This window comes from Bactrocera oleae, chromosome 4 (genome assembly GCF_042242935.1).
Source record: "Bactrocera oleae isolate idBacOlea1 chromosome 4, idBacOlea1, whole genome shotgun sequence".
NCBI classification, from domain to species: Eukaryota; Metazoa; Arthropoda; class Insecta; order Diptera; family Tephritidae; genus Bactrocera; species Bactrocera oleae.
The window spans coordinates 72348556-72372855 of record NC_091538.1 but is presented as its reverse complement, the minus strand read 5'-3'; the positions used below and the strand labels follow the sequence as shown (position 1 = coordinate 72372855).

At 35.4% G+C, this 24300-nt stretch overlaps 2 protein-coding genes and 1 long non-coding RNA gene across 10 annotated transcripts in view; 1 reads left to right on the top strand and 2 right to left on the bottom strand.

Annotated features, from left to right (window-relative positions):
- Positions 1-4762, bottom strand: part of LOC106616505 (uncharacterized) — a 16945-nt gene extending 12183 nt beyond the window's left edge. Inside the window, exons 1-2 of the mRNA XM_070108531.1 lie at positions 4615-4762; positions 4240-4543 (exon numbers count right to left, since the gene is read on the bottom strand). Coding sequence (XP_069964632.1) covers positions 4240-4299 — 60 coding nt within the window. The 5' untranslated portion in view covers positions 4300-4543; positions 4615-4762. The remainder of the gene's footprint in view (positions 1-4239; positions 4544-4614) is intronic.
- Positions 307-24300, top strand: LOC118681728 (uncharacterized). 2 transcript variants are annotated; one of them, XR_004977434.2, is made up of 3 exons: positions 307-610; positions 23420-23656; positions 23728-24300. It is a non-coding gene; the product is annotated as an uncharacterized lncRNA (long non-coding RNA). The 2 variants fall into 2 exon arrangements; XR_011396049.1 differs by lacking the exon at positions 307-610 and adding an exon at positions 4773-4912.
- Positions 9916-24300, bottom strand: part of LOC106620646 (kinesin-related protein 6) — a 29143-nt gene continuing 14758 nt past the window's right edge. For 5 of the 7 annotated variants that reach the window (XM_014239231.3, XM_036367418.2, XM_036367416.2 and 2 more), the window contains 3 exons: positions 12375-12506; positions 11418-11687; positions 9916-11213 (listed from right to left, as the gene is read on the bottom strand). In XM_014239231.3, coding sequence (XP_014094706.1) covers positions 10887-11213; positions 11418-11687; positions 12375-12491 — 714 coding nt within the window. In that variant the 5' untranslated portion in view covers positions 12492-12506 and the 3' untranslated portion in view covers positions 9916-10886. Of the gene's footprint in view, positions 11214-11417; positions 11688-12374; positions 12507-12998; positions 13313-20871; positions 21182-24300 lie in introns of those variants that run through there. The other 2 variants (XM_036367419.2, XM_070108532.1) reach the window with 2 other exon arrangements.

Here is a 24300-nt window from a genome sequence, read left to right as displayed (position 1 = left end):
GAGTGTTCAAAGGTCGAGTGTTGCTTGCCGGTTGGATTGTCGCAAAATATTTTTAGAACTCTTTATTTCTGTTCCCTTAGGCATTTCGCAAGATCATGCGAAATTTCACATTTCTTATTTACATTTCATTTAACTTCCCTCAAGTCAGTCCAGAAGCTTTACATATACATATACAGGCGAATGAGTAGTTGTTAGCACGAGCAACTCAATTAGTTATCAGTAGGTAGCCCGGTAGCCAAATGCGCTGCGTGTATGGGTGGCACTCACTGCTAATAAATTCAATGCATAGCAGAAGACCCCTATTGACGTCTAGAAACAGTCACTAGCCATTTTTGAGACGCCACTCCACTGCTCGTTACGTTTGAGTTCTTTTCATTTATTAAAAAATTAGCAGTGAAGAAGTTCTCCCGCTGAATTTTATATGAAAGACGAAGTGGACCCAAGTTTTAGAGAATTAAAGATAACTATAATTTTTTCATACAGCCGAGTCGCTAAAGATATAAGAGCTGCGTCAACTTATTATAGTCAATAACTTATCTTTATTGTTAAATCTTCAAAGACCCTAAATAAAATTGTGAGCCGTATAATGAATAAATAGGTATGAACTAAGGTAAGCAATAAAAATATCTGCCGTCAGTGTTGACATAATAACAGAACAAATAACGACAGTAACTGTGTAAAGGTGACAATTATATTTAATTAAAACAAAAAGTCTAACAGGTGTAAACTCGAAACGCTAAAATTAAGTTGTTTACAAATAAGCATAATTTTGATGCTTTTTGTTTTGTTTTAATTGTGCACGTGCATGTGTCATATGTCTAATTACATAGTAGTATTTGCACACGGGATAGATCATGGACTTATATTATTCTTCACATGGCGTTCTGTAAGTATGTATGTGTGTATGTAGCTTTTGTATATATCAGGCACACATTCGCATTCAGACGCTTGTTTCTACATACTAATTAAAATAAGTACAAACACACGAGCTACTAATTTGCTTTGTAGTAGTGTATGAAGTATTTAAAACTCATCTCTCACTAGTTTTTTGCAAGTTTTTATGCACGCACTGTGCATGCCTATTTATATAGATTTTTTTTTTGTTTTCCGTAATTAACTTTGAGTGTTTGCCCGTCGATTGGCTTTAATTGCAGCCGTTATTTTGAGGTAGCCAACTCTGGTAAAAAGCCGTGTTGAAACATTTATGAAGACACACGCAAATACAGTGTTTAGCAAATACCTACAGTAAAGTAAAACATAGTTTAATTAAAAATATTCTTTCTTTTAAGGACACACCTAATGCAAGAATTAAAAAAATAAGTTATATCCTTAAAAATAACATACTAAATCGATAACTCAAAAAAATAGTTTTTGAGTTGTAGCCTTCCAAAGGTAAGGCGGTCAGTTCAATCAGTTTCATCAGCTTAACTTCGAATGCGTTTTTGTTAAAATTAAATTTCCCAAATTTGTTGAGTAATTACTCGGAGAAAAGTGATCTGATCACTATCAAAGTACTCAGCAGTCTTTTAATCTGATCAAAATCGATTTTGTCAGACCAAAATCTTAGTAGATAGTAGATAGACTTTGGCTGAAATTCAATTTTTTTGTGTAAAACGCTGAAAATTTTGTCACAAAATTTTCTAGTTAAGAATTTTGTTTTCAGGTTTCATCCACGGAAAAAGCCTGAATCACAGCAGCAGTGAAGGTCCTTTTTTTGCTGTCTCAGACGTCTTCCGTGTATTTCGAAAAGTATTAAATTTTTTTTCAAACAGTTTACTAACTAAATTTTAAAACAATTCATATAGTATTTTTTTTTAGTTCCCAAAAATCCCACTGTCAAATCTTCATAAATAATGCGCGATTTATAATAAAATCTTCATCTATGAGAAATAAAATTGTTTACTTCCGTTTATTCGTTTAAGGAAATTTTCGAATGGCATCGGGTTTTTCGAAATTTAGAAAAAATCGGTTCAATCGTTATAGAGGTTTCCGAACATTATGGTTGCACTAGATCTTATTCGATAATTGGCGCTCTCTAAAAGTTTCTTTGTCTAATTTTTTTAAGCAATTTCTGTGGATAATGAGTCATCCGCGTTGAAAATTAATTACAAACCCGATATTTTTTAAACCATTTCTCCAGTATTATAATTTGATTCACGATAATTTTTGTGAGTTACTGTACTCACGCATGTAGAGGTACATGCATACACACATACCGATTGCAACTGCGCATATATATTGGCACGGCTGAAGTTTAATAACAGATATACCTTTAACTATTGCAAATATCTGCTTGCCTACAGACAGAAGCGATGTTAATTTGCAAATGGCGAATGAACAAATTTAATTAACTTATGTTATTGTAATAATGAATTGTCCGTGGTTTGTGGTTGTGTTGTTGCTGACTTTGTTTTTGCCTCATCCGTTTTTCTACATTCACATTATGAAGTTGCGATATACTCACACACACTCCCTCAAGCATGTAATTTTTCACACACACACACATACTGTCGCGCACTCACATAAATTACTCTATTATTTCGTAATACTGTGATGTAAAAAATAAAATTTGTGTGTTCAATTGTAAATATTTGGCGTTTTACGGCTCAATTATTTTAATGTTTTTGTAAAAAAGTGTAAAAATTATAGTAAATGCAATTATTTTAAAGTTAAAAATTTAATATGGTTTAATATGTGTGTATGTGTATGGTATGTATCTTTGTGCATATTGCGGTCACTGCCACTGGTGATTCAATTTTCTGTAGTTTTATGGCTCAGGTTTGCTAATCGGTCTGATGGACTAACCTCGGCTGCAAGGAACCATAATCTCAAAATGACTTTATAGCTCAAAAATGCTTTTCCATAAACTCCATAAGTACTCGACTTAGAAGAAGAAGGGGAACAATTTCGTTATTTTAAAAGGCTCTGAAATAGTATTAGGTCTAGTAAAAAGAAATCCATTATTTCTACGTTGAATAATATTTGGATAAGAAATTTATTCAGCATATTTAGAATTATCCGTTTCAGGTGAAATATGAGTGGTTTTATTCAACAATTTGTTGGCATTTTAAACGTAATTTGTCTCTATTGGCACAAACAGTCGATAATAACAGTCCCTGTCAAACACACCAAACAAATAGAAATATCTTCTTGACCATTAAACCTGGCTTAGCCACCGTTAGCGCCGACTCCACAATTCAAGACCGTTTTCGATCGATGTTATCGTTATAAATGACCTATCATCACCAGTAATTTGATTTTGTTGGGATTGGCAGAATTAAATTCAAGTCATGAGGTTATTTGCTGGTGTGGCACTTATACATCGAGTTACTTTATATATCCAGCCTTATTTAAATGGTACTAAACGGTTTTTGGCGCCATGTTCAACTCCTGGGCAATCGAGACAGTGCTTATATGGTGAATATTTTCGAAAATTGGCCTTCCAGAGTGTAGTTCATCATTGACATAAACATTTTTAGAAGGGAGTTAATGAAACCAAAACTATGTATGATTGACTCTTACAGTAACGGTACCATAAACACAATTTACCTTTTCAGCCGCTTGGCTTACGTTTTCGGCTTTAAAATACTATAAAATATGGCGTATTTTTCTCTGCAGCTGTTCAACTTTGATGCGTCTTCAAACAATACTGAATCTGAGAAACTATCTGAGAGGGTTTCTTGGTACGAAAGTTTATCTTCTTAACGCATTATTGCGTAACATTGATTCCCAAAGCCAGCTATTGAAAAATAATGTATTTATTTTTACTAGACCTAATATCTAGGCTAACATTTTTTTCTGGTAATCCGTAACAATCATATGTCAACTATATATCCATAACTTTATCTTAATTGGTATAATTTAATAGCAGCAGCAATATTAGGCTGGTGGACTCGTACGGATATACGATTTCCGTATTCGTGTTCGCATGTTTCGGAAATGCATTAACCATTTGACTACTGACAACTGACTAAGAGATTGGGCTTTACTAACCTAAGTGGTTACTACTGTTGATTATTTGGAATCGAACAGAACACTAGGTATGCCTCTAATTATCAAGGGAAAGGCGATATAAAATATACCGAAACTGTTTAATCACAACTTTGAAGCCAATTAAGCAAGAAAAATATTTAAATGGCTTAAATGCTGGATTTCTTTTGCCACACCAACACAGTAACAATTAAGTTAACTTAAATAATTGGTTTGTGTTTTTCATTAAACTCAAATTGTCTGACTCACCTGCGGTGCGGCGGTTGCCAAGTGTAGCACATATGCCAGAGATAGGAATTTCAGTAACATTTCGGTGCGTTCGTGTTGTTGTTGTGAGAGTTTGTTCGTTGGTGGGACAAGTGTGTATGCGCGGATTGAATTAATTTGTTGGCTTCGTTGACAGCAAATACAAAAAGCAAATACAGGAATTCTTTTGCGCAATTGAATTATATTTATTTAAATTCAATGGTTTCGCTTAATTGTGCACAACAATTGAACAACTGATTTTGCATTCACTGCGCGGCGAACAATTCTCCGTTTTGGTGGCCGTCTCCTGCGGATACATAAAATGAATTTGTATGCGCGCGCCTTTGGAAAAAATAATGCTCGAATATAATTTGTTACTTTTTACACTTCAATCGATTTTATTTAAACACTTGTAATGAGTATTCTATTATATAATATTTGTTCCTCAAATATTGTTTGTAATCGTACGCGTTGTACTCATTCGAATAACTGTTCAAGTTTCAAGTCCGTTGCCGGTGGCCGCTGGTGTTGCACTGATTTAAAGCCGCGGTTGTGCTGTTGTAAACTTTCCTGGCGATTGGTCAACAACAACATGTGAACGGCGCTGCTGGTCGCGCTTCAACTGGAATCGGCGCGGCAGCTTCAAGCTTCTACTGCACACAGCTTAGAGCTTTAAGTAATTAACATGTTCTTGTTGTTTTACAACGTTTATTGTGTTATTATTATTGTTTCTATCTTTACGGCGGCTGCTGAGGTTGTAGATCGTGTTTTGTATGTTTCGCTTGAAACTTGGCCGGTTTGCCATAAAAACACACTGAATTCGCCAACTTTTCCATTGCCCCCTAGAAGAGTGTATGTGTGTGTGTACCTATTGCTTTTTGCATGTAGATCAGATGTAATCCGACAATCTTGACTCATTTAAAAGCATCAGCGCTTCGGCTCTACGCTGGAATCCCAAGTTCGTACTTTGCTTGGCCGATCCGGTTCTGGTTCAGTTGGAATTAAGCGCATTGTTTTGAATTTAAATTTGCAAAACGAGAAATTACGTTACTGTTCAAGGTGCACATTTTTTCCGTATTCTTACAAAATGAAATGACAAAATAAATAATAAAATAAAATAAATTTACTTGAAGAACAATAAACTTAAGCAAAAGCGATTTGATATTTGTTTAATTAAGTATTTATAAATATTTTTGCATAAATAATTTGGTGATTCGGGATTAATGTAAAGAGTTACATGTAGAATTTCAGACATGATGTATCTTCAAGTATGACCTCATTACTACTGTCAAAGACATATAGACTCCAGTAATCGTAAAATTACTGCGACAAACTATTTTGTTGAATATATTATTTGCTAATTTTAGTAAACATTTTGGGTGACTAACGGTAACCTCCTGATATTTTCAGTCTTCAAGTTACGGTGAGTTTCGGCATTTATTTTTAAAATAAAAATTTATTTTTTTAATCTGGTAATACATATCGTTCGTTAAATTTTACGCTGCGATGATGAACTTTTCAGCGTTTGTTCACTGACATTATTGTCTGTCACTGAACTTTTGAACTTTCCCTATCTTACCAAGCGCCCATAATGATATGTCTTATCAACTGTTATCATTTCTTGAAGCAAATGAGTCGAAATGAGTTAAATGTCATATGCTATGACTCTTCCGGTTTAATAAACCCAATGACAACTATATAAAATTCGAACAGCTAGCATAACATACTTAAGCCTTCTGAACTGCTACCGTTCTTAGAAGCAAATAAGTTGAAAAGTATATGTTACGCCCTAGGACTTTTCCGGTTTAATAATATTACTGAAATGTATACAAAAGTCGAAAATAGCACATGAATTATCAATTATTAGAACGCTCTATGTCACATGCTAGGACTTTTTTAACTAACGGTTGTCAAAATAAGATAAAACCAATTTAATTTACTACAATAAATTTCAACAGATTTTGTGAAAAAACAAGCGATGAATATTATTAGTTCAACAGTCTATCCATAATGTCATATGATGAAATTTGACCCGGAGTTGTCAATTTAAACTGAAATTAAAAAAAAGTTTTCCTTTATTGGTACATCCTTTTTTTTAAGTTGTTGTGAAGTTTGATATTCATATGTTAATTAGTGTGCGCTTGGCGGCTGTTTGTTTACGACGATCGATAAAGTTAAAGAAATTGTTCTTGAAATTAGTTGTGTTGACAACAGAGAGATATCAGACTCAACACATTTTTGTAAATGTTTTCGGAATGAAGCGTGTCAGTGATAGACTCTACGAAAAGACCTGCATTTTTTCGAAAAACGACGTCGATTAGAGTTCGCAAAAAAATGCTTGACAACCTAGCTGGCGACCCTACTTTTATCAAACGCATCACAACTGGTAACGAGACATGGATTTATGAATATGGCGTAGAAATTGTCCAACAATCAGGTGAATGCCGCTTCAAAAATGAGCTGAAACTGAAAACAACAAAATTTGCTGAAGGCACTGAAGCCGTCACAGCCGAGATTCGTGAAGTGTATGGAAAATTGGTAGCTATTTCGAATGCGAAAATAAATATTTGTATTAAAATATGTGAAAATGTTTTGTTTTTGTCAGAACGAGTCAAATTTCAAAGTATCGGGTTTTCCAATAGGGATGATATGAGTTCTAAGTGTCATTTCGGCCATTTTTAGCATGTCATGTCATTTCATCATGGACAGATATACGCAAGAACAACGTTTACAAATTGTTCAAATTTATTATCAAAATAATCGTTCTCTAATTGCAACTTTTCGTGCGCTTTTTTAAAAAAATATTCTTCTTCGATGAGGCTTACTTTCATCTGAGTGGTGGGGTAAATAAACAAAACGGTCGATTCTGGTGCGAAGAAAATCCACAAATTATTCATGAACAACCATTAAATTCACCTAAATTGACTAGTGTGGTTTTGGACTGGTGGAATCATCGGCCCATACTTCTTACGAAATGAAGCTGGTGACACCGCTATTGTCAATGGAGAGCGGTATAGATCGATGATAACCAACTTTTTATGGCCGCAATTGGAAGAAGTTGATATTGACAACATCTGTTTCCAACAAGACGGGGCGACGTGCCACACAACACGTGCAAAAACCGAATTATCGCGAGAAAAGTTTGTAGATTCGATATTTTAAGAAATTTTGACGTTGAATGGCCTCTAAGAAGTTGTGATTTAACACCATTAGACTACTTATTGTGTGGTTATTTGAAGTCATTGCTCTTTAGCAATAAACCAGACTCTCTTCAAGCTTTAGAAGTCAATATTGAACATGCTTTCCTGACATACGACTTGGTGGAAAAATAGTCGAAAATTGAGTTCATCCAATTCGTTCCTGCAAAAGTAGTCGTGGAGGCCATTTAAATGATATTATATTCAGAACTTAATTGTATCGATTGCCCTTCGCTTCAAATAAAAAACGTTTGAGTTTTCTTAACAATTAGAGTTTTTTTTATTTTAATAAAAATAGTCTTATTGGAAAACCCTGTATAATTAAACAATTGTTCTCTACTTTTTTATTTTTTAAGCAATTTTGAATTGAATAATAGGCTTTAAAAAACCCATTATTGTCAATATAAAAAGAAATAAACATAAACATATTTGCTATCATATTCTGATTTTGTGTACTAACATTCAAAACTATTCCAAAGAAAGCCCCTTTTAACCTACAATTTAGAGCGTCAATTTATTCTAAAATATTCCTATCTGGTTACATACACACACATGCTTATTCTATTGGGGGATTTCTTGCTTCTGTCTATTTCTATACCCATAGATCTCCATTTTTTGGGCCTACTGACCTGAGGCGATTTGTGTGCCGAAAAATTAATTAAACACAAGCTAATTTCGTATTCAATAGACACACGCGTCGGTGGTAACAGCAGCGACTACTGCGATTCAACCGGTACATGACGATATTTACAAAAACAAATGCGCGCTGAATATTTAAATTAAAAAAGTTGTAAATATTATGAAAAATATATGTGCGCATGTGCATGCAATTACTATAATGTAATTAAAATTAATAATGCCGCTCCCAAAAGCGCTTCTGAACATCAAATACATTTTTATGAGTTACTAGTCTGCAAAAAGCTCAGAGTGTTGGACACCGGTATCTGGTATTCCTATTATATTTATTATTATTATTATATTATCAGGTTACAAAAATAGCAAACAGGGAATGTATTTGCTCGCTGTTGTAGTCTGTATCCTTTCATACTAGATGCTTCTCTCATGCTTCACACACCCAAACATAAGTCTATTCATGTCATGTCTACCTACATATTATCCATACGGCTGAATGCGCAATTTGTTGGATGCACTTGGCAGTTGAGCTGCGTAGCACCCAACGCTCTCATCAAATCTACGCGCTTTTATTAATAATTTTTAATTAACTTCTGACAACTGCACGTTATACGCTGCACAGATAAGCGCGGCTGTTCTTGTTGTTACTGTTGCTGTTTTTCGCTATTTGCGAAATAAACGCGAAGGAAGTTCAGTGAAGTTAATTTGATTTGTTGTTTTTAGCTGTCATGATCGGAGGTCGTTTGCTTTCTTGCTAAGCATGTTGCGTTGTGGAAGCGGCCAGTGAATATATTTTTATTCTGTATGTGGGTGTGTATGTGTGAATATTAATAATTCATTAACATTCTCTGATTATATTCCTATGGACAGTTTGAAGCGTTTTATTAAATCTGCCGTGTCTGTGAATTTAATGCGCTTCAAAGCGTTCTTCTAAGAAGTGATTGCAATTAATAAATTGCAGCCTGAAAATATGTTTCTGAGCGTATTATGATTAAGTGAAATAATCGCGTTGCTCAAACTTGAGTTACTTTCCGGTTTTTATTATCGTTATATTTCATTGCATAATTACAGGCGCTTCAGAAGCCAGTAACTGAAGATCACAATTTCTTGTATAATGCATAAATACCGCACAATAAAGTCAAATTATAAAATACGCTTGCTTTCTTACCCTGCTCTCTATAGTTTCTCATTCTGTGCGTTCAACGCAAAATATGATTGAAAATAAGCGACTATTAGTAGGCACAGAATAGAGAACTATTTGTCGGAAGAAAAAATGATGTGCGTAGAGAAAGCCAGCATTTAACATCACATCTCCTACTACAGCAAATCTGAAGTTAACTTATGTATCACTGGGACTTGTATAAAAGTCTTGAATTGAGAAGTTCCATTGAACATATTATTTATTTGATTGGATCTAGTCAGAGCAGCTTTAGACCTATCACCTTTACAGTTGACCAAATGATCTACAGTTGATCAAATTACATACCTATTCAAACACTCGGAGACCGTAGAAAGTATATATATATATACATACAGAAATGATCAGCGTAAAGAGCTAAGCCGATTTATCTATGTGCGTTTGTATATAAGCAAACTAATCACACAGCTGATGAGATATTGTTCTGGTATTTTGCACACATCCTTTTCTCCTTAAGAAGCAGCTGCTTGTCGGAACGCATATAGCATATAGCTCCCATACAAACTGACTAATAAAAATCATGTTCTCGTATGGAAACATATTTGTCAGTTCGGACCCCTTTAGCATATTCACTGCAGCCGAAGTCAACGTTTTTTCTGGTTTTATGTTTACCAATTGCCAAGCGTTTCCATTTTATCAAAACAATCGATATTTTTTATTAATTTAGTATACTTTCTTTTATTTTGGTACAGAATTTTACATAATATTTTATTTCGACATGAAAAATATAACTTATAACTAATATTAACATTGTTTATCTTAAGGTAAACTTAAAGTGTCACTAAAGTAATATCACATCAACTATTAGAACAGAAGTATGCCAAAGAGCACATCGACTTGGGAGAAATAAACGTAAAAATAAACACGGAAAATTACTTTACAAAGCAAAGCTGCGCAGACAAAGACAGTGTCAATGCTTGAGCACCTCTGCGCTTAACAATTAACTCGAATGACAAATACAACAATTAAATGATATGAAAGAAATGTGCGAAAGCTGTTAAAAAGGAAAATGGCTAATAGAAAGTGAAAGTTTAATTGAGCCGAGTGAATGTACAGCAATTTGCGAAGGAAATGTGAAAGAAGGAGCAATTAACGGTTGATGAGACAGCGTTGCCCCCACAACGTTACACTTGGCTTAATTCCCTACTTTTAAAGACGGTACACGAAAACAACAACAAGGTGCGAAGAAAAAACTGCCAACTAATTGCAAACTTTAGAACAAGTTTATGCAAATGTGTGCACACCGAATCGCGAAGGAACCGCCGCAAAGAGCAGCTACAACACAAACAAACACCTGACGAAACACCCAACACATACAGAGACAAGGGCACGAGCAAACAAATGAGCGAATACTGAAATGAATGAATGAATGTGATGGAGTCGCCGAGTCGGTGGCGGACGGAAAGAAGTGCAAATGAACTAGTTAAGACAAAGGTCGCTTAAGTGCGCGGATGGGAGCGGGAGGAGAACGCGTGCTGCTTGGAAGAACGTGCTTATTGGCAGGCGTGAAATTGACATGCGTTGTCACTGGCTCCGTTACATGGCGGCAGTTATTGCGCTTCCTCCCCCTTTATTTTTTTTCATTTGGGCAAGTGATTGTGCGCCAACAATAGCGCTCCGAATTACGCGTTCACCTCACGCAGCAGCGACCTTTGCTGCCTTATAGTAAGATTGCTTTCCTTATTGTTGGTGTTGTCATTGTCACTGCTGTCTGGCTGTGATTGTGGCATCGCGGCTGAACCGTAGAGAGTTGTTGTCGCTTTCGCCGCTCTTGCGCGTTCAACGCCATCGTCGCCTGGCAGTGAGCGAAGAGCCTGCAGTGCGTCCAGGTTCGCGTTGTCATTCGCAGACTTGAGCACGCCTGCGGTCATTGATGGCACCTGGTGTTGATAGCTGCCGGTTAAACGCCCTACCAGATTGTTGACAGCTCGTAGAGTGGATATCGGAATCTGTAAGGAAGAGAACAATAATGAAATCTTTTAAGTGATTTGCGGTGCCAGTGTGAGTGTACTATGCTCGTTGTTGTTGTAGTTTTTTCAACTACTTTATGCCTATCATTTCGTAGCAAATTTACCGAAATATTGTGCGCACATTATATTTAATTGAGAACTGGCGGTTGTTTATTGAATTTACGCTCCAGTCAGCGAACTTACCTCGAAGATGCTGTCAATTAGCGGGCGAAAACTGAAGGGAAAGCCTACTGCGGCGGAATCCGCATTTGCTGATGGTCCCGACATAACGGCCGAGTTTGGTTGATTGTTAGGATTGTTGTTGTTATTGTAATTGTTATTGTTGCCGTATCTGTTGTTGTAGTTGCTATTTGGATATATGTTGTTGTATTGCGATAGTTGTTGGTCGTAGAGACCGTAATCCTCGCCGGGGTAAAAAATCATGTTCGCCACTGCCATCGGCCGAACGGAAGACTATAAAAGAGCGCATGTGAAAAAAGAAAAGAATTATTGTGGTCTCAATGCTAATTAAGATTAAGATTAGAGTTATAAAGTATTAATACGAAAAATATGTTTATCGCAACTCCGAGGGGGGGATTTAAATATTTACTAAGAATTTGTCAAGTTCAAAAGGTAATTGTAATAAATTTTGTGTAATGTATGCTTTAAAAAAGTATCGCATACGACAAACGACAAACAATCCCGTTAAGTAGCTGTACTATTATTAGAGTTGCCGGCTTATCCAAAATAAGTCAAAAGTATTTCACTAGATATGTTGCAGTTATGCTTTAAGTTATTCATTGAGGTATATAAGTGCATCGGTCTTAATCAAAGTTAGTCATAAAATGTAATAAAAATAATCAAACATAAATCAATATGAAGCACGAACTAATTTACTGCTGCATTAAAAAACACAGTAATCATTGCTAAAATAACTGTTTCCACCCTTTTAATATTGCTGCCTCCTCTAAAAATATCGCTAAATTAATTAGCAGTAAACTTTGACGGGCAATAATTGAAAATCCGATAGGAAAATATATTTACTGCGGGCTTTAAAAAACCTTTTATGACTGCAACCGCCCCCTTGCAATTACTTAGTGGCAAAATAAAACAAAGACAATTGCTCAAAACGTTCACGATTGCACTCAAGTGGGCACTTACATCATTGAGTAGAACCACGTCGTGTCGGTTGCCGCGCGCATACCCAGTGACGCGTGTGAACTCTGTCACCAAGTGCGACATGACGACGAGCAGAACGAACCACACGAAACGATCCATTGCCGTGATGATGATCTGCAAGTACAAGAGCATAAAATTGAGGCATTACAAATTTGGTAATAATAGCAGAGGCTGGGAAAATTGTAAAGAGATATGTATTAGGGTGGAGCAAAATTTTTTTTTTTAATCTAGTGGCGGCTCACTCACTTTTAAAGTAAATTTTCGATTTAAAATTTTTATATCCTAAATACAATTTGATAAGTGTTCTAGAAACTGTGGATAGTCCTCTTTCTGGCCAATAAAAAGTTATCAATTTAAAAAAAATGTTTGTGGTCAATATTGGAGTTTTAAAAAAAGTCTTAAACAACAACATGCTTTCCTTAAGCGTTAAAATAAATTTTGAGTCAAAAACCGTCAAAATCGGTAATTTTTATATAAATGTGAAGAGTTTAAACCAAAAAAATTCTTTTTTCCAAAATGTTTACATTTAAGAAAATATTTATGTCTACAATTTTTTGAAAACTCGCTTATATATAATATTATATAATATACTTAAAAGCCACGCACATCATTGTTAAAACTCATTTTTGTAATAGTTGGTCTAAGATCCTTAAAAAATATTTTCGCACTCGAAATTCAACAATCCGCACACAATGACAGAAACATTTAATTTATGCTTAAAATTGAATGTGATTGCCAAGGAGGGCGAGCTAAATGCAACGAGAACGCTTTGAACTCGTTTGCGGCACGTTTACTTCGCGCGCCACTTGTGGCATGGACCGGTGTGTCAAGTTCAATCAGCGCTCTAAGCGATTTATTGCCGATAGTGATTTCAACTCGATTTCGAACTTCACCCAACGATGACTGAAAACGTTCTGAAGCACTTGAACGCTGCGTTGCCGATTTGTGTAAATAAAATTGCTAAATTGATATTTGAAAAGCGCCAAACGAGCAGAATGCGGCGATCGGCCTGCTGTTGCCTTCAAAGTGAAGCTTCGTCGTTGTTGTTGTTGGTAATTTTAGTAGGTCTTTGTGGATTTATTTTCAGGTTTGTTTCAAAAAACGAATTCTTGTTTTAATATGTTTTTTTTTTAAATTTTTTGCTAATACTCTGCTGTTTGTCTAGAATAGAATGCTTGAGTATCATTGAGTCAATTGCTTTTTAAATATTTTGCACAATGAATTCAATAAAAGTAATAGCAAAAAAAAAAAAAAATTAAGCAACAACAATCGTTAGCATTGCAGCGCAGTGACTGCGGTCAGTGGTAGCGCTTTTGGCGATCAGCGTAGCAAAAAAGTCATAATTAGAATCACGAAACAAAAGACTTAAGACACAAACGCGCCGAATGCGCATGTTCGTCGGGCGCTGAGGGCGTACAAGCACCACTTACAGCTGTTTGTTGCGCTTTCGTTGCCGCCATCAAACAACACATATCGAATGTTGCTACTGTGCGCTGTTGTTGTTGCTGTAGGTGTTGAAGGTGTTGCTGGTTTGCGGTTGCGCGGTAGGCCGACGCTGTCTATTGTTCGTTGCTACATTCGCGCTGGGGTTGTGTTCTTAAATGTGGATTAGCACAAGGCCAACACGATCGCACGCAGCGTTGCAATTGAACACACACAAAACCAACAACAAAAATATGCAAAAAACTCTAAAATATTAATAAAAAAATTAAGAATCAGCAAATGCAGTTGACTCAGTCCAAACCGGTTTTCGTTTGTTTTGCATTTTTTGAATTAAAAATATATTTTTTATTGATCGCCAGCGGATTTTTGTGCGCAATATAATCTGTTTAGAATTTTAGCCAAATTTTTGCTGCACAACGTTCGAGCTGCCTAGCTTCTCAGCCTGGGAATTCGCGTCTCGCGCTCGCTTGGTCATTGTAAATTGTTTTTGTGTTCTATGCCGTACAACTTGCAACAACAGAGCCGATACAAAGTCGTCTGACCATGTGGTGGCTGCAAATTTGTGCAACACTTCGGCCATGACTGTCAAGTTGGCAAATAACAGTTTGCCGTTTGTAGCCGCAAATGAGTTGATTCGTGTTTTTATGGACTTCTACAAGTACGCTTTTAATTGTCGCGCTACTGTGTGCTCGTTTTCATGGCCAAACATAGCTACAATAACAAGTCACATTTGCAGCTTTGGCACTGTGGTAAAGGCGCCTACTTAATTGACTGAAAATTTCCTTAATACATTTTTTATTTCGTCAAACAATAATTTTTTTCTATTTGCATATTCTTTGCCTAAGCCGAAATCACTCATTTTCACCAGACTCCACACTAGTGAGGTCTTTTTTCGCTGTAGAATATAAAAAAGACTGCATTCATGGCCACCTCAGAAAAATACGACAAAAAAACGAGAATAGATTACCTTCTAGAATATCGCATATGGATATTTTGATTCCTATATCGGTAATGGAAACGGTTCAGTTTTACCACAACTATTTTCGAGGTTACTGTTCGAATCCTGAGAGTTACAGAAACCATGTCCTCTAAGAGTTTTAGTAAGTCTCTAGAAGATCTGTAGAGAGTTTTCGATTCATAGCGCTTGTTTTTGAAAACAGATGAAACTGCTTCACTACACCACTTCTTGATTTACACCAATTTTAAAGATCTTCCCTAAAACTATCTGTTCTCATAACTTAAAGCCACTTTCGATGCACGAGCACAAACGCCAGTAATTATCTCTCAAGGAAAAAACACTTTGAAATTTAATCACAAACTATTATGTCCGGCACCATAGTGCAGTGAGTAATGATTGCCATGTTGCAGACAAACTTCGCGATCAAAGAACGCTCGCACGCACAGTTGGATTAAATCTACTTATCTTTCACAGTAACTCGGAGCGTCTTAATGTACGCTGACAAGCGCGTAAAAATCATTTATGTTGCTCCACACCTAGATTTGTTGCTGGCAAAGAGTCAAAGGCAACCTTGTCACAGAATGTTAAGGGTATACAACCTTAAGTGGAATAGCAAAATATCACATAAAAATGTTTAATGTTTAAAAATATATTATACGAATGAACAATTTACACACATTGACGCTGAGATGGGATTTAAATTGAAGAACTCAAACAATTCTACGCTCGACTGGATTTGCAGCACTTGTTCGAGGTTTTCTCAAAGAAGTTCATGGCTAGAATCACACAACTGTTACACTAAGCGCTTTGCATTTAGCAGTGCGATGTGCCTTTTTCTATACGAGTGAGTATGTGTAAATGTAAAATGAAGAATTTTAGTCTCGGCACACTGTGTGTATTTAAATTGAATGTCAGCACTGTGTTAACCTCTTGTCAACGCTGGCAGTGATCGATGACGGGTCACGTGTTCAATGCTGGTATGGTACTTAAATACTCTGGACAAATAATAAATAGCAGTTTTTGCCTTTTATTTGCCTATGCAAACAATTTTATTACAGGCAATATATTTTTTATACAAGTAATAATTAAAAAAAAAATTTAAAAGAAATATTTATGATATTTTAGAGATAAAAGTTTAAGTTTTTAATTGCCTTGGCAGAAAGCCAAGGGTGCAGCAGCTCACGTATATGTATGTATATATGTATTTATGGCGAATCAGTCATTTACTGTTGAGTGCTTGCAGATTCAGCTGAGAGGTAAGAAACAACATTTTCCGAACTTCAGTATATGTGTTGGATAGTTTGAGTATAAATTGTGAGTTGAACTAACTTTTAAAACATTTTGAATGTCTATTAGTTAGTAATTAAGTGATATGTGATATATAACTCTGAATAAATTTTCCTTAAATGTGAATATCTTATTACACTTTCTTAGCTGTTTCAATGAGTATTTCTCTGCTGAGTAAAAACTGTGAGCACTTCGCTATACCTTACGATTGATAACTGATTTTTATGAGTGATAAGCTTAAATTTTCTACGTACAGCTTCTTACTTTTATTTGTCGTGAGGAAAGATAACATCGCTTTGATTTGCATTATTTTATTGGTGAATATATGTATTACAAAAACCTCCACAGAAGTTAAACTTGCAAAATTTTCACTACTCATATTATCATTACCTGAATTCATCTATAGTAATCAATTTTTTATTTTTTTTTATTTTTAGATTTAAAATAGTTTTCCTCATCGCCAGACAACTTTTTTTCAGAATGAATCACGGATAATACAAGTACATTAAATTTTGTAAATTATTTTTTTTGTAATAAATAAAATGCCTCTTGGAAAAAATTACGACAGAACACGTTTTGTCAGACTTGCAAGTGAATATAACCCCTTAGATATATAAGAATATAATTTTTGTCAGTTCGAAAACAAATAGTATACATATGTACATATGTATGCATGTATAGTATGTATGTAAGTATGTATTCACTGCCTCACAAAAGAATTTGACAGCATAAAATTACAGTTTTTATGTAAAATTAAATGACCGATTCCTTACGAGCACTTTTCTCTTTTATTGCTTTGCCGTTGGTTTTTCTGTTTTTGCTTTGCTTTTAACTGTACCTAATTCTAAGTGACGAATTTTATTTACTTTTTGACACACTTGTCAAATCGCAAAGTTTTCATATTAGTTTGGTGTAAACAAACCCACTCAACTGACTAGCTGACGGACAATAAAATTTATTTTTCATGTTGTCGTAAATATATTTGCGTACGTCCGCTTTGTAGCAGCTCAATTGGCGTTTAAAAAAAGTGAAGACAAAACAACAAATGTACGGAAGTTGAAGTGAAAAAGTTTGCCCATAAATTTATGAGCCTTTAGTTGTTTACATTTTTATGTCGAGCAAATGTTAACAAATGTCATCGGAATAAACGAGTTCTTTTGAAATGTTGTCGCAGGATTCTATTGATTTTGAACAATAAATTACAATGAACCACTTTTGAGTTGGTCATTGTCAATAATAAAAGCTGGTTGAGTTGAAATTTTAATTTTGAGGACATTTGGGTCTTAATAACTCTGGGAGAATTAATTACCGATATTTTAGCACTTTAGACTAGTTCAGATACTTTCACCTACTGTGTTAGGTATTATTTACATACATATAATATATATTGTTTATTTACATACATATTACATATATGCACATATGTATGTATGCTTGTATGTTTACATTAGGAAAAAATCAATTTGAGGAAAAATGAAAAAGTGCCAATAGTGATTTAAAGCTAATGAGAGTTAATTGACCTTACGAATAACGGTACCATCATCATGCATGCTTGCACCCAATACATTGATTTATATACACACACACACACACACTAGCCCAAACGAATTTAGTGAAACTCCCTGTAGATGAATGAGCAAGCAATAATAAAAGTGACAAGCCAGTAACAAAGTGATATGCAGTTGTAGTTGTTGTTATTGGCATTGTTGCTGTGCAGCCATTCGTTTGTAAATTGAACAGTTTTTATGAAGTCCAATACAACGAAAAAAAATGAGTTTATAAAAAAAAAAGATGAAAGAGCGCAGGAAAATAAAAATAAAATAAATTGCAAAACCAACAAAAACAATGGCCATCACAAATGAAAAACAAATGAATGTCAGCGATGTGATGTACATACAATAGCAGTAAACGCTAGGAAACGTGCCAAAATATTGTAGAAACAACAACAACTTGTAGGAATTGAAAATGAAAGTGCGCGAATGCATTTGTTGTACTTGTTGTTGCGGTTTTTTGCCCGAGTGAAGCAAAATGATTTTTGTAATTTAAGTCTTTTTGTACACACTTTTTTCGCGAATGCACACATACGTACACTTATTCACCTACATATATATTATATATATAAATACATATGCACATATATGGCTCATTACATATTGTGTGTTTGTATGTATTTATTTCATTTTTTTGGCACTCGTTCAAGCTGAAGCGTCCAAAAATCATTGCCGCATGCGATTCGCTTTTGTTTTGGTTTAATATTCGCCGCTTTTGCATGGCTCACTATCACTTTCTTTGCGGTCAAGACGACGTCACTTATTTACTTCCATCGAAGACATTTCCGTGATTATATAAATATTTGAATGCATTTATAAGTGTATTACATAAATAAGCTGTAGCTGTCGAGCCCGTGAAGCGTAATGAGCGCTATCGATCAACAATATGATATTTGTTATTATAGCTTTGCTTCCACGCTAGATAACTGTAAATAACGCGTATAACGCGTTCATGGGGCGATCAGGTAGCGATAAGCTTTTTTGCCAGCAGACGCACTCGCTTGTCTAAAACGGAAATAAGTATAACCAAAGCAGCGGAAACTGTCGACAAGTCGCTTATCGGCACAAAATATGCTGGCAGTGCATGCGAACCAGCACACTGCGGCTTTATTAAATATAAATAAAATCAGCTTAGTAGTTTAAAACTCTTTTGTAGAATCTCGCTTCTTAAAATAAAAAAAAATGTGATTTATTCCCTTTAATCTCATTTGTCAGCATTGCAGATCAAAAATTAAGATATTGCATACTTTATTTTTGGGGAGGAAAATTGAAAATTTTCTAAAAATCGGGAAGTTTTTGGTTTCACCCCATTTTGCAAAAATCGAGTTCTCAACAGATCTCGACGTTCTGAGGGTCGAGGAAGCTTCCCCGAACATTTCTACGATGATGTCCGTATGTCTGTATGTATGTGCGGATGTATGTGTGTGTGTGTGGATGTATGTGAACCTCTTATAACTCTTAAACGGCTCAACCGATTTGAATAAGCTAAACGGCATTCCAAAGGGTTTCATTGCACTTGAATTTCGTGTAAGTTTGGACCAGTAGATTTCGAGAAATCTCAAAAATAAAAATTTTTAAAAATCGTTTTTTTCGAATTTCTTCCAAACGAATTTACCGGTCAACACCAAAAACTAATCAGTTCTAAACCTTGAAAAACACATCGTTTGCCGCAAACCGGGTCAAAATCGGTTGATTTACTTGCGAAAACGAAAGAAATCACCAAAATTGATAAGTTTTTGAGAAATTTGGGAAATAGTGTTATATTAAACTCCCATTAAACTTTTGAGCTCGAAGAGCTTGCTTATTTGCTTGATATAATGACCAATATTTGAAGAGGATATTAAAGTTAACGTCGCAAGGTACACAAAATATTGCTTGAGATATTATTGGGTAAAAGAGCATAAGCTTTCATCTGAAAGCTTTAAAGATGTCGTGTTACAAGTACAGACTCGTGGCTGCGGTCTCTTTAAAGGAAGTGCGAAAATCCGTAAGTGCTTATTTGAAGATATCAAGAATCCATTACCGTTTTGGATACCGGAAGTGAAATTGTGAACGGAAAATGATATATGAAAGCTCTTTAATTACACAACTATGTACTAGTGGATCATAGTTTGGTGCTACATATTCATATTAAGATAAGAACGGAAGTTGGAGCTAAAAAATATGTTTTAATATATTTCACTTCTTTCGTCGATATGTTTCAAAAGATTCTTTCAAGCAGATTGTTATACTCAGAACAGGGTATATTAAGTTTGCCACGAAATTAACAGCCTATAAAATATATACATAAATGATCAGCATGATGTGCTGAGTCGATTTAGCCATGCCCGTCTGTCTATCCGTCTGTTCGTCAGTCTGTCTGCATATATACGATATAGTCCCTCAGTTTTTGAAATACCGATCTGAAATTTAGCACCTGACCTTTTCTCACTAAAAAGCTGCTCATTTCGGAATCAAGTGCTTGTATGGAAAACTTTTTCATTTGACGAGATATCTTAATGAAATTTGGCATTGGTTAGTGTCTAAGACAATTATGGAATCACTGTCATACAAACTAAACGATCGGAATCAAGTTCTTCCATGGAACCTTTTGTATTTGTGAAGGGTATCTAAGCTTATAGAAATAGTTTTTGATTGGATTTATTGACTACACTCGTAAGCATAAGAATTTATTGAAAGCTTTTTTTTTAAATCTGTGCTGAGAGTAAGAGTTAATCAGTCTTTGCGACGATTCAGGATCACTCTGCTTCTAAGAACTTTCATAGTTGTTGTTATTGCAATATATGGTTTGGATAACCTAACTAACTAAGAAAAACGCAAACTTAAAAGATTTTTAAAATTTACATAAAACATTCAAGCCTTAATTAATTATATCGATCGGTAGTTTTGCATATTGCTACACTCCAACATTTTCTACATCCATTACTGGTTTGTTGCACTAAAAGAGTGGCAAGCCATAAATGGATGAACCAAAAATGGAATAGAAATAGACGCTGTCACCGAAATTTCATTTGATTGCCGGTTCTTGCACCAATCAAGCCATATTTGGTATTATTTTCAGGCGGTGTCTCGTATTAAAATTAAAGCGTAATATTTAAGGCATTCCTTAAGCAAACTTAGTAATTTCTCAAACACTTTTTTGGTAAGACGGGAAGTTGCTTTTGAATTGTGGCAATCGTTAAGCACTTTCACTTTCGGTTTAAAGCCGTTTTTGGTTAAACCTCTCACATAAGCCACTTACTTCATTGGTTATATGTGATGCAGCCATTCTGGAATATTTATTGTTTTAAAATTTCGTATACGCACAAAGGCAAACACACCAAATTAAACTGAATTTAAACTTGATTGCCAAGATGACGCACTCAGATGCCGGTAATAACGCGATTAATATTTATAGAATCTGATTGCGATACCAAATCATTCGTCCACTTAAAAAAAAAACACGAGAGCACTCGAAGTCGTATTTTGATTCGACGCCAATTAAGGTAACTTGGGCTCAGTTTCGGAGCCGGCGAAGCGTCGAATGTCTTTGCGGAATCAAACTAAACTAAACCATTTGCAGCGCGTGCACTTTCAATTTATGCAAACAACAATAACGCCAACAACCCAATAGCGTTGACGAAACGCTGGAAAGCAAAGGAAAGAAAAGAAAACGCGAAAAAACGCCAAAAACAAAAAGTCACCGAATTGCTTCACATGTGAAGACTGCTAAGCGAAGCAGAAAGGTAAAATGAGCGCGCGAAAGAAAAGCGCGATCACCACTCAAATTGAGTTGCGTGGTGTTGTTGTGGAAGCCGCACTCATTTTGAGTGACTCTCACCGCGGCGATGCAACACTTTCAGCGCGCTCACACACACACAATTCTCCTCTCCAAACTTGCATGGCATTGCAACACGCTTATGCACATATGCTGTGCGCGTGTGTGTGTGTGAACATTTTTGAGTTTATAATCGTTGATCAGTCGCATTGCTCTGGTCAAGCACTTTAATCGCTCGTTTCCAATTTCGACTATTTACGGCTAGTTTACTATGTCCGTCCGAGAATTCCCTGCGCTTTAGTCGGCTGTTATTGCTGTTGTAGTTTTTGCCGTTGGCATGATTGCAGCTGATTTGCGGATTTTTCGCTTTTTGTTTTCAATTATTGTAGTTTCGCTTCCGTTTACAAATGATTTGTGCTGGTTATATGAATTGGTGATTTTTGGCGTGACTATGCGGCGCGTTCGTTTTGCGTTTGTGTGTGCGTACGATTGTTTATTTGCACACTCATAACGGCGGCTTTCCGCACAGATGCTCATGCGCAACTGGCTTAATAGTTTTGGTGAATGAAAACTATTAATAAAGGACCGTCTAGAAGGTCTTGGTTTCGACAGAAACAATAAAGTGAACGTCAGCTCCTTCGAAAACTCGTTATCGAGCGTCAAAAGACATCATGTTTACAATGGTATACCGCATTGCAGGACCTTCACTAAGAAGCGGAGGCTATGTAACCTAGTCTTTATATTCAATCTAATTTAAGCTGAATAACAAAAGTTCAAAACTTTTACCAATTGATCTGCAAGAGATGCTTGCTTTGTCTGTTCGAAATCATTCAAGTACCGTAGAGTACTATCAATGAATATTGCTTGAAAAAAACTGTGTTTTGCTCACCTGTAGTATCTTATGCACAATGCACTTTTTATAGTGAAGCTTTCTCCAATTTCAATTTATCATACTATTCGTCACTGCAACTGTACATTTGTACCTAAAAATTTGTATGCCTGTATTGTCAGTTCAGCGTAAAGAGAAATTTGTGTTGTTAGACTGTGGAAAGGTGTGTGTGTGGGTTGATTGTAACTGGTTTTTGGTGGGCGAAGAAAGCCTTTTAGCCCTTTTTATTGCAGCGACTCATTAAATACTTCAGCGCTTTATATTGCTTTCGCTTTGTAGATGAAAAAAAAAATTTTTGAATGACTATCGGAAATGGAAAAGTGATATTGTGATGTTTTTCAGGAATTTCTTGAAGATTTCCATACTATTGCACAGATCTTCTTGCAGTTGCAATAAAAAGTTTCGCAACAAACTTATAATGATAACCCCCACGAAAAAGTCTATGAAAAGTGTCAAAATGAAAACTTTTAGCTGTCAGCAAGAGAAAATGCTGTGGAGCATTTTTCTGAATAGCGGTAAATCTTTAGAAAGTTTGCCTAGTATTTGCTTGTTACTCTGGGCAGCTGCCAACTTTTCGATACATTTGCAAAAGTATCAAGATTTGCTTTACTGTTTTCCTTTTGCAACCACATATTTCCAAATGCAGCCGAAAGTGTCTGCCGTAAGTGGCTATCAGTCGAGAGTACTGGGTGTGTTGACTATTGTTGAGGAAAAGGTTTTTAGACTAGTTCTTTGGTGTGGAAAATTGTGATATTACAGCGAAACTGTTTTCCAATTTATAACAAATACAATTTCTACTATAAATGAGAGGCTCTAAAGTACTTAGTTCCTGATAGTTCTCTACGAAATGTTTGGAGGAAAAAGCATTTTAATTGATAAGAATGTAGTGCAATCCTTTTATAGTACAGGAATTCGAGGTTCATAAACTTTACAAGTATGGTACCCTACTAAAAAGGTGTACTTACAGTTCTAAAGTTTTTTTTAGAAACTAATTTATAATATTGCGAGAGCTCGGCCAAAAGCTGTCAAGGCTGTTTGTGCCGCTCTCGTATTCGAATGTCGCTTATTATGATAAATTTATGCTACTTCTGTTATACTTTGCATTGTGTTTTGCTAAGCTTATTTATTCGTATCTCCTTTTAGCTTACTATCGGTGGTACAAGCAAGTATTAATATATATGTATAGTGGCTATATGAGCAGTTGTAGAAGTGAATCACAGTTTCGTTATCTTCATGTTGATAAGCAGTGAATTGTCAAGCGCCAATTCGATTTTTGAGTTCAAGGCGGTTCCGGTGTGTCGTGGCTGACACTGCTCTTGACTGTATTCCAACTAGGTGAAGTCAAGCAAAATAAAATAAAGCAAGTAAAGCTTAATTGAGGTGTGTATTTAATACAATTTTTCATACTCCTTCCTTGCTAAACCTTTAACTTTGTTTGCCTTATTTTGCAGGCGAAAATTGAAGACAGGAAAAAATGAAAACACAAAATATTGAATAACAACAATAAAGGAGGACAAGCTTCTACTGCACTCTGATATTTTTTAAATAAATGGAATGCCCTGTAGGAAAATACAATTTTACAAAATTGGTTCGATTTGGTGTTCGAAATTATTTCAAGGTTCTGCTTTTTTAATACGAAAAATTGTTCAATTCAATCTTGTGTGACGCCTTTCAATATTTATGTATTACAAATGTGAACTAAATCGCATAATAAATTTGTATCAAATTGTTCCAGCGGCATTAAGCGGATTTCAACTTAACAGACACAACCTAACCTTAATTACTGATTTTTTATAGGCGATTCTATAGGCGCGATTCAAGTTTTGGAACAATTTGCCAGACCATTTCACATACATTTTTATTTTCCTACAGGGTGTGCTTAATATGTGCTTGTGGCTGTATCGATCGTTAATCGGCCTGTTGATTAAGTAAGCGGCGGCTGTGCGGTTTTAGTGAAGCAAAAAATGCAAACAATAAAAATGAAAATAAATTGAATGCAACTCGAGGATCCTCCTGGCTTTTTA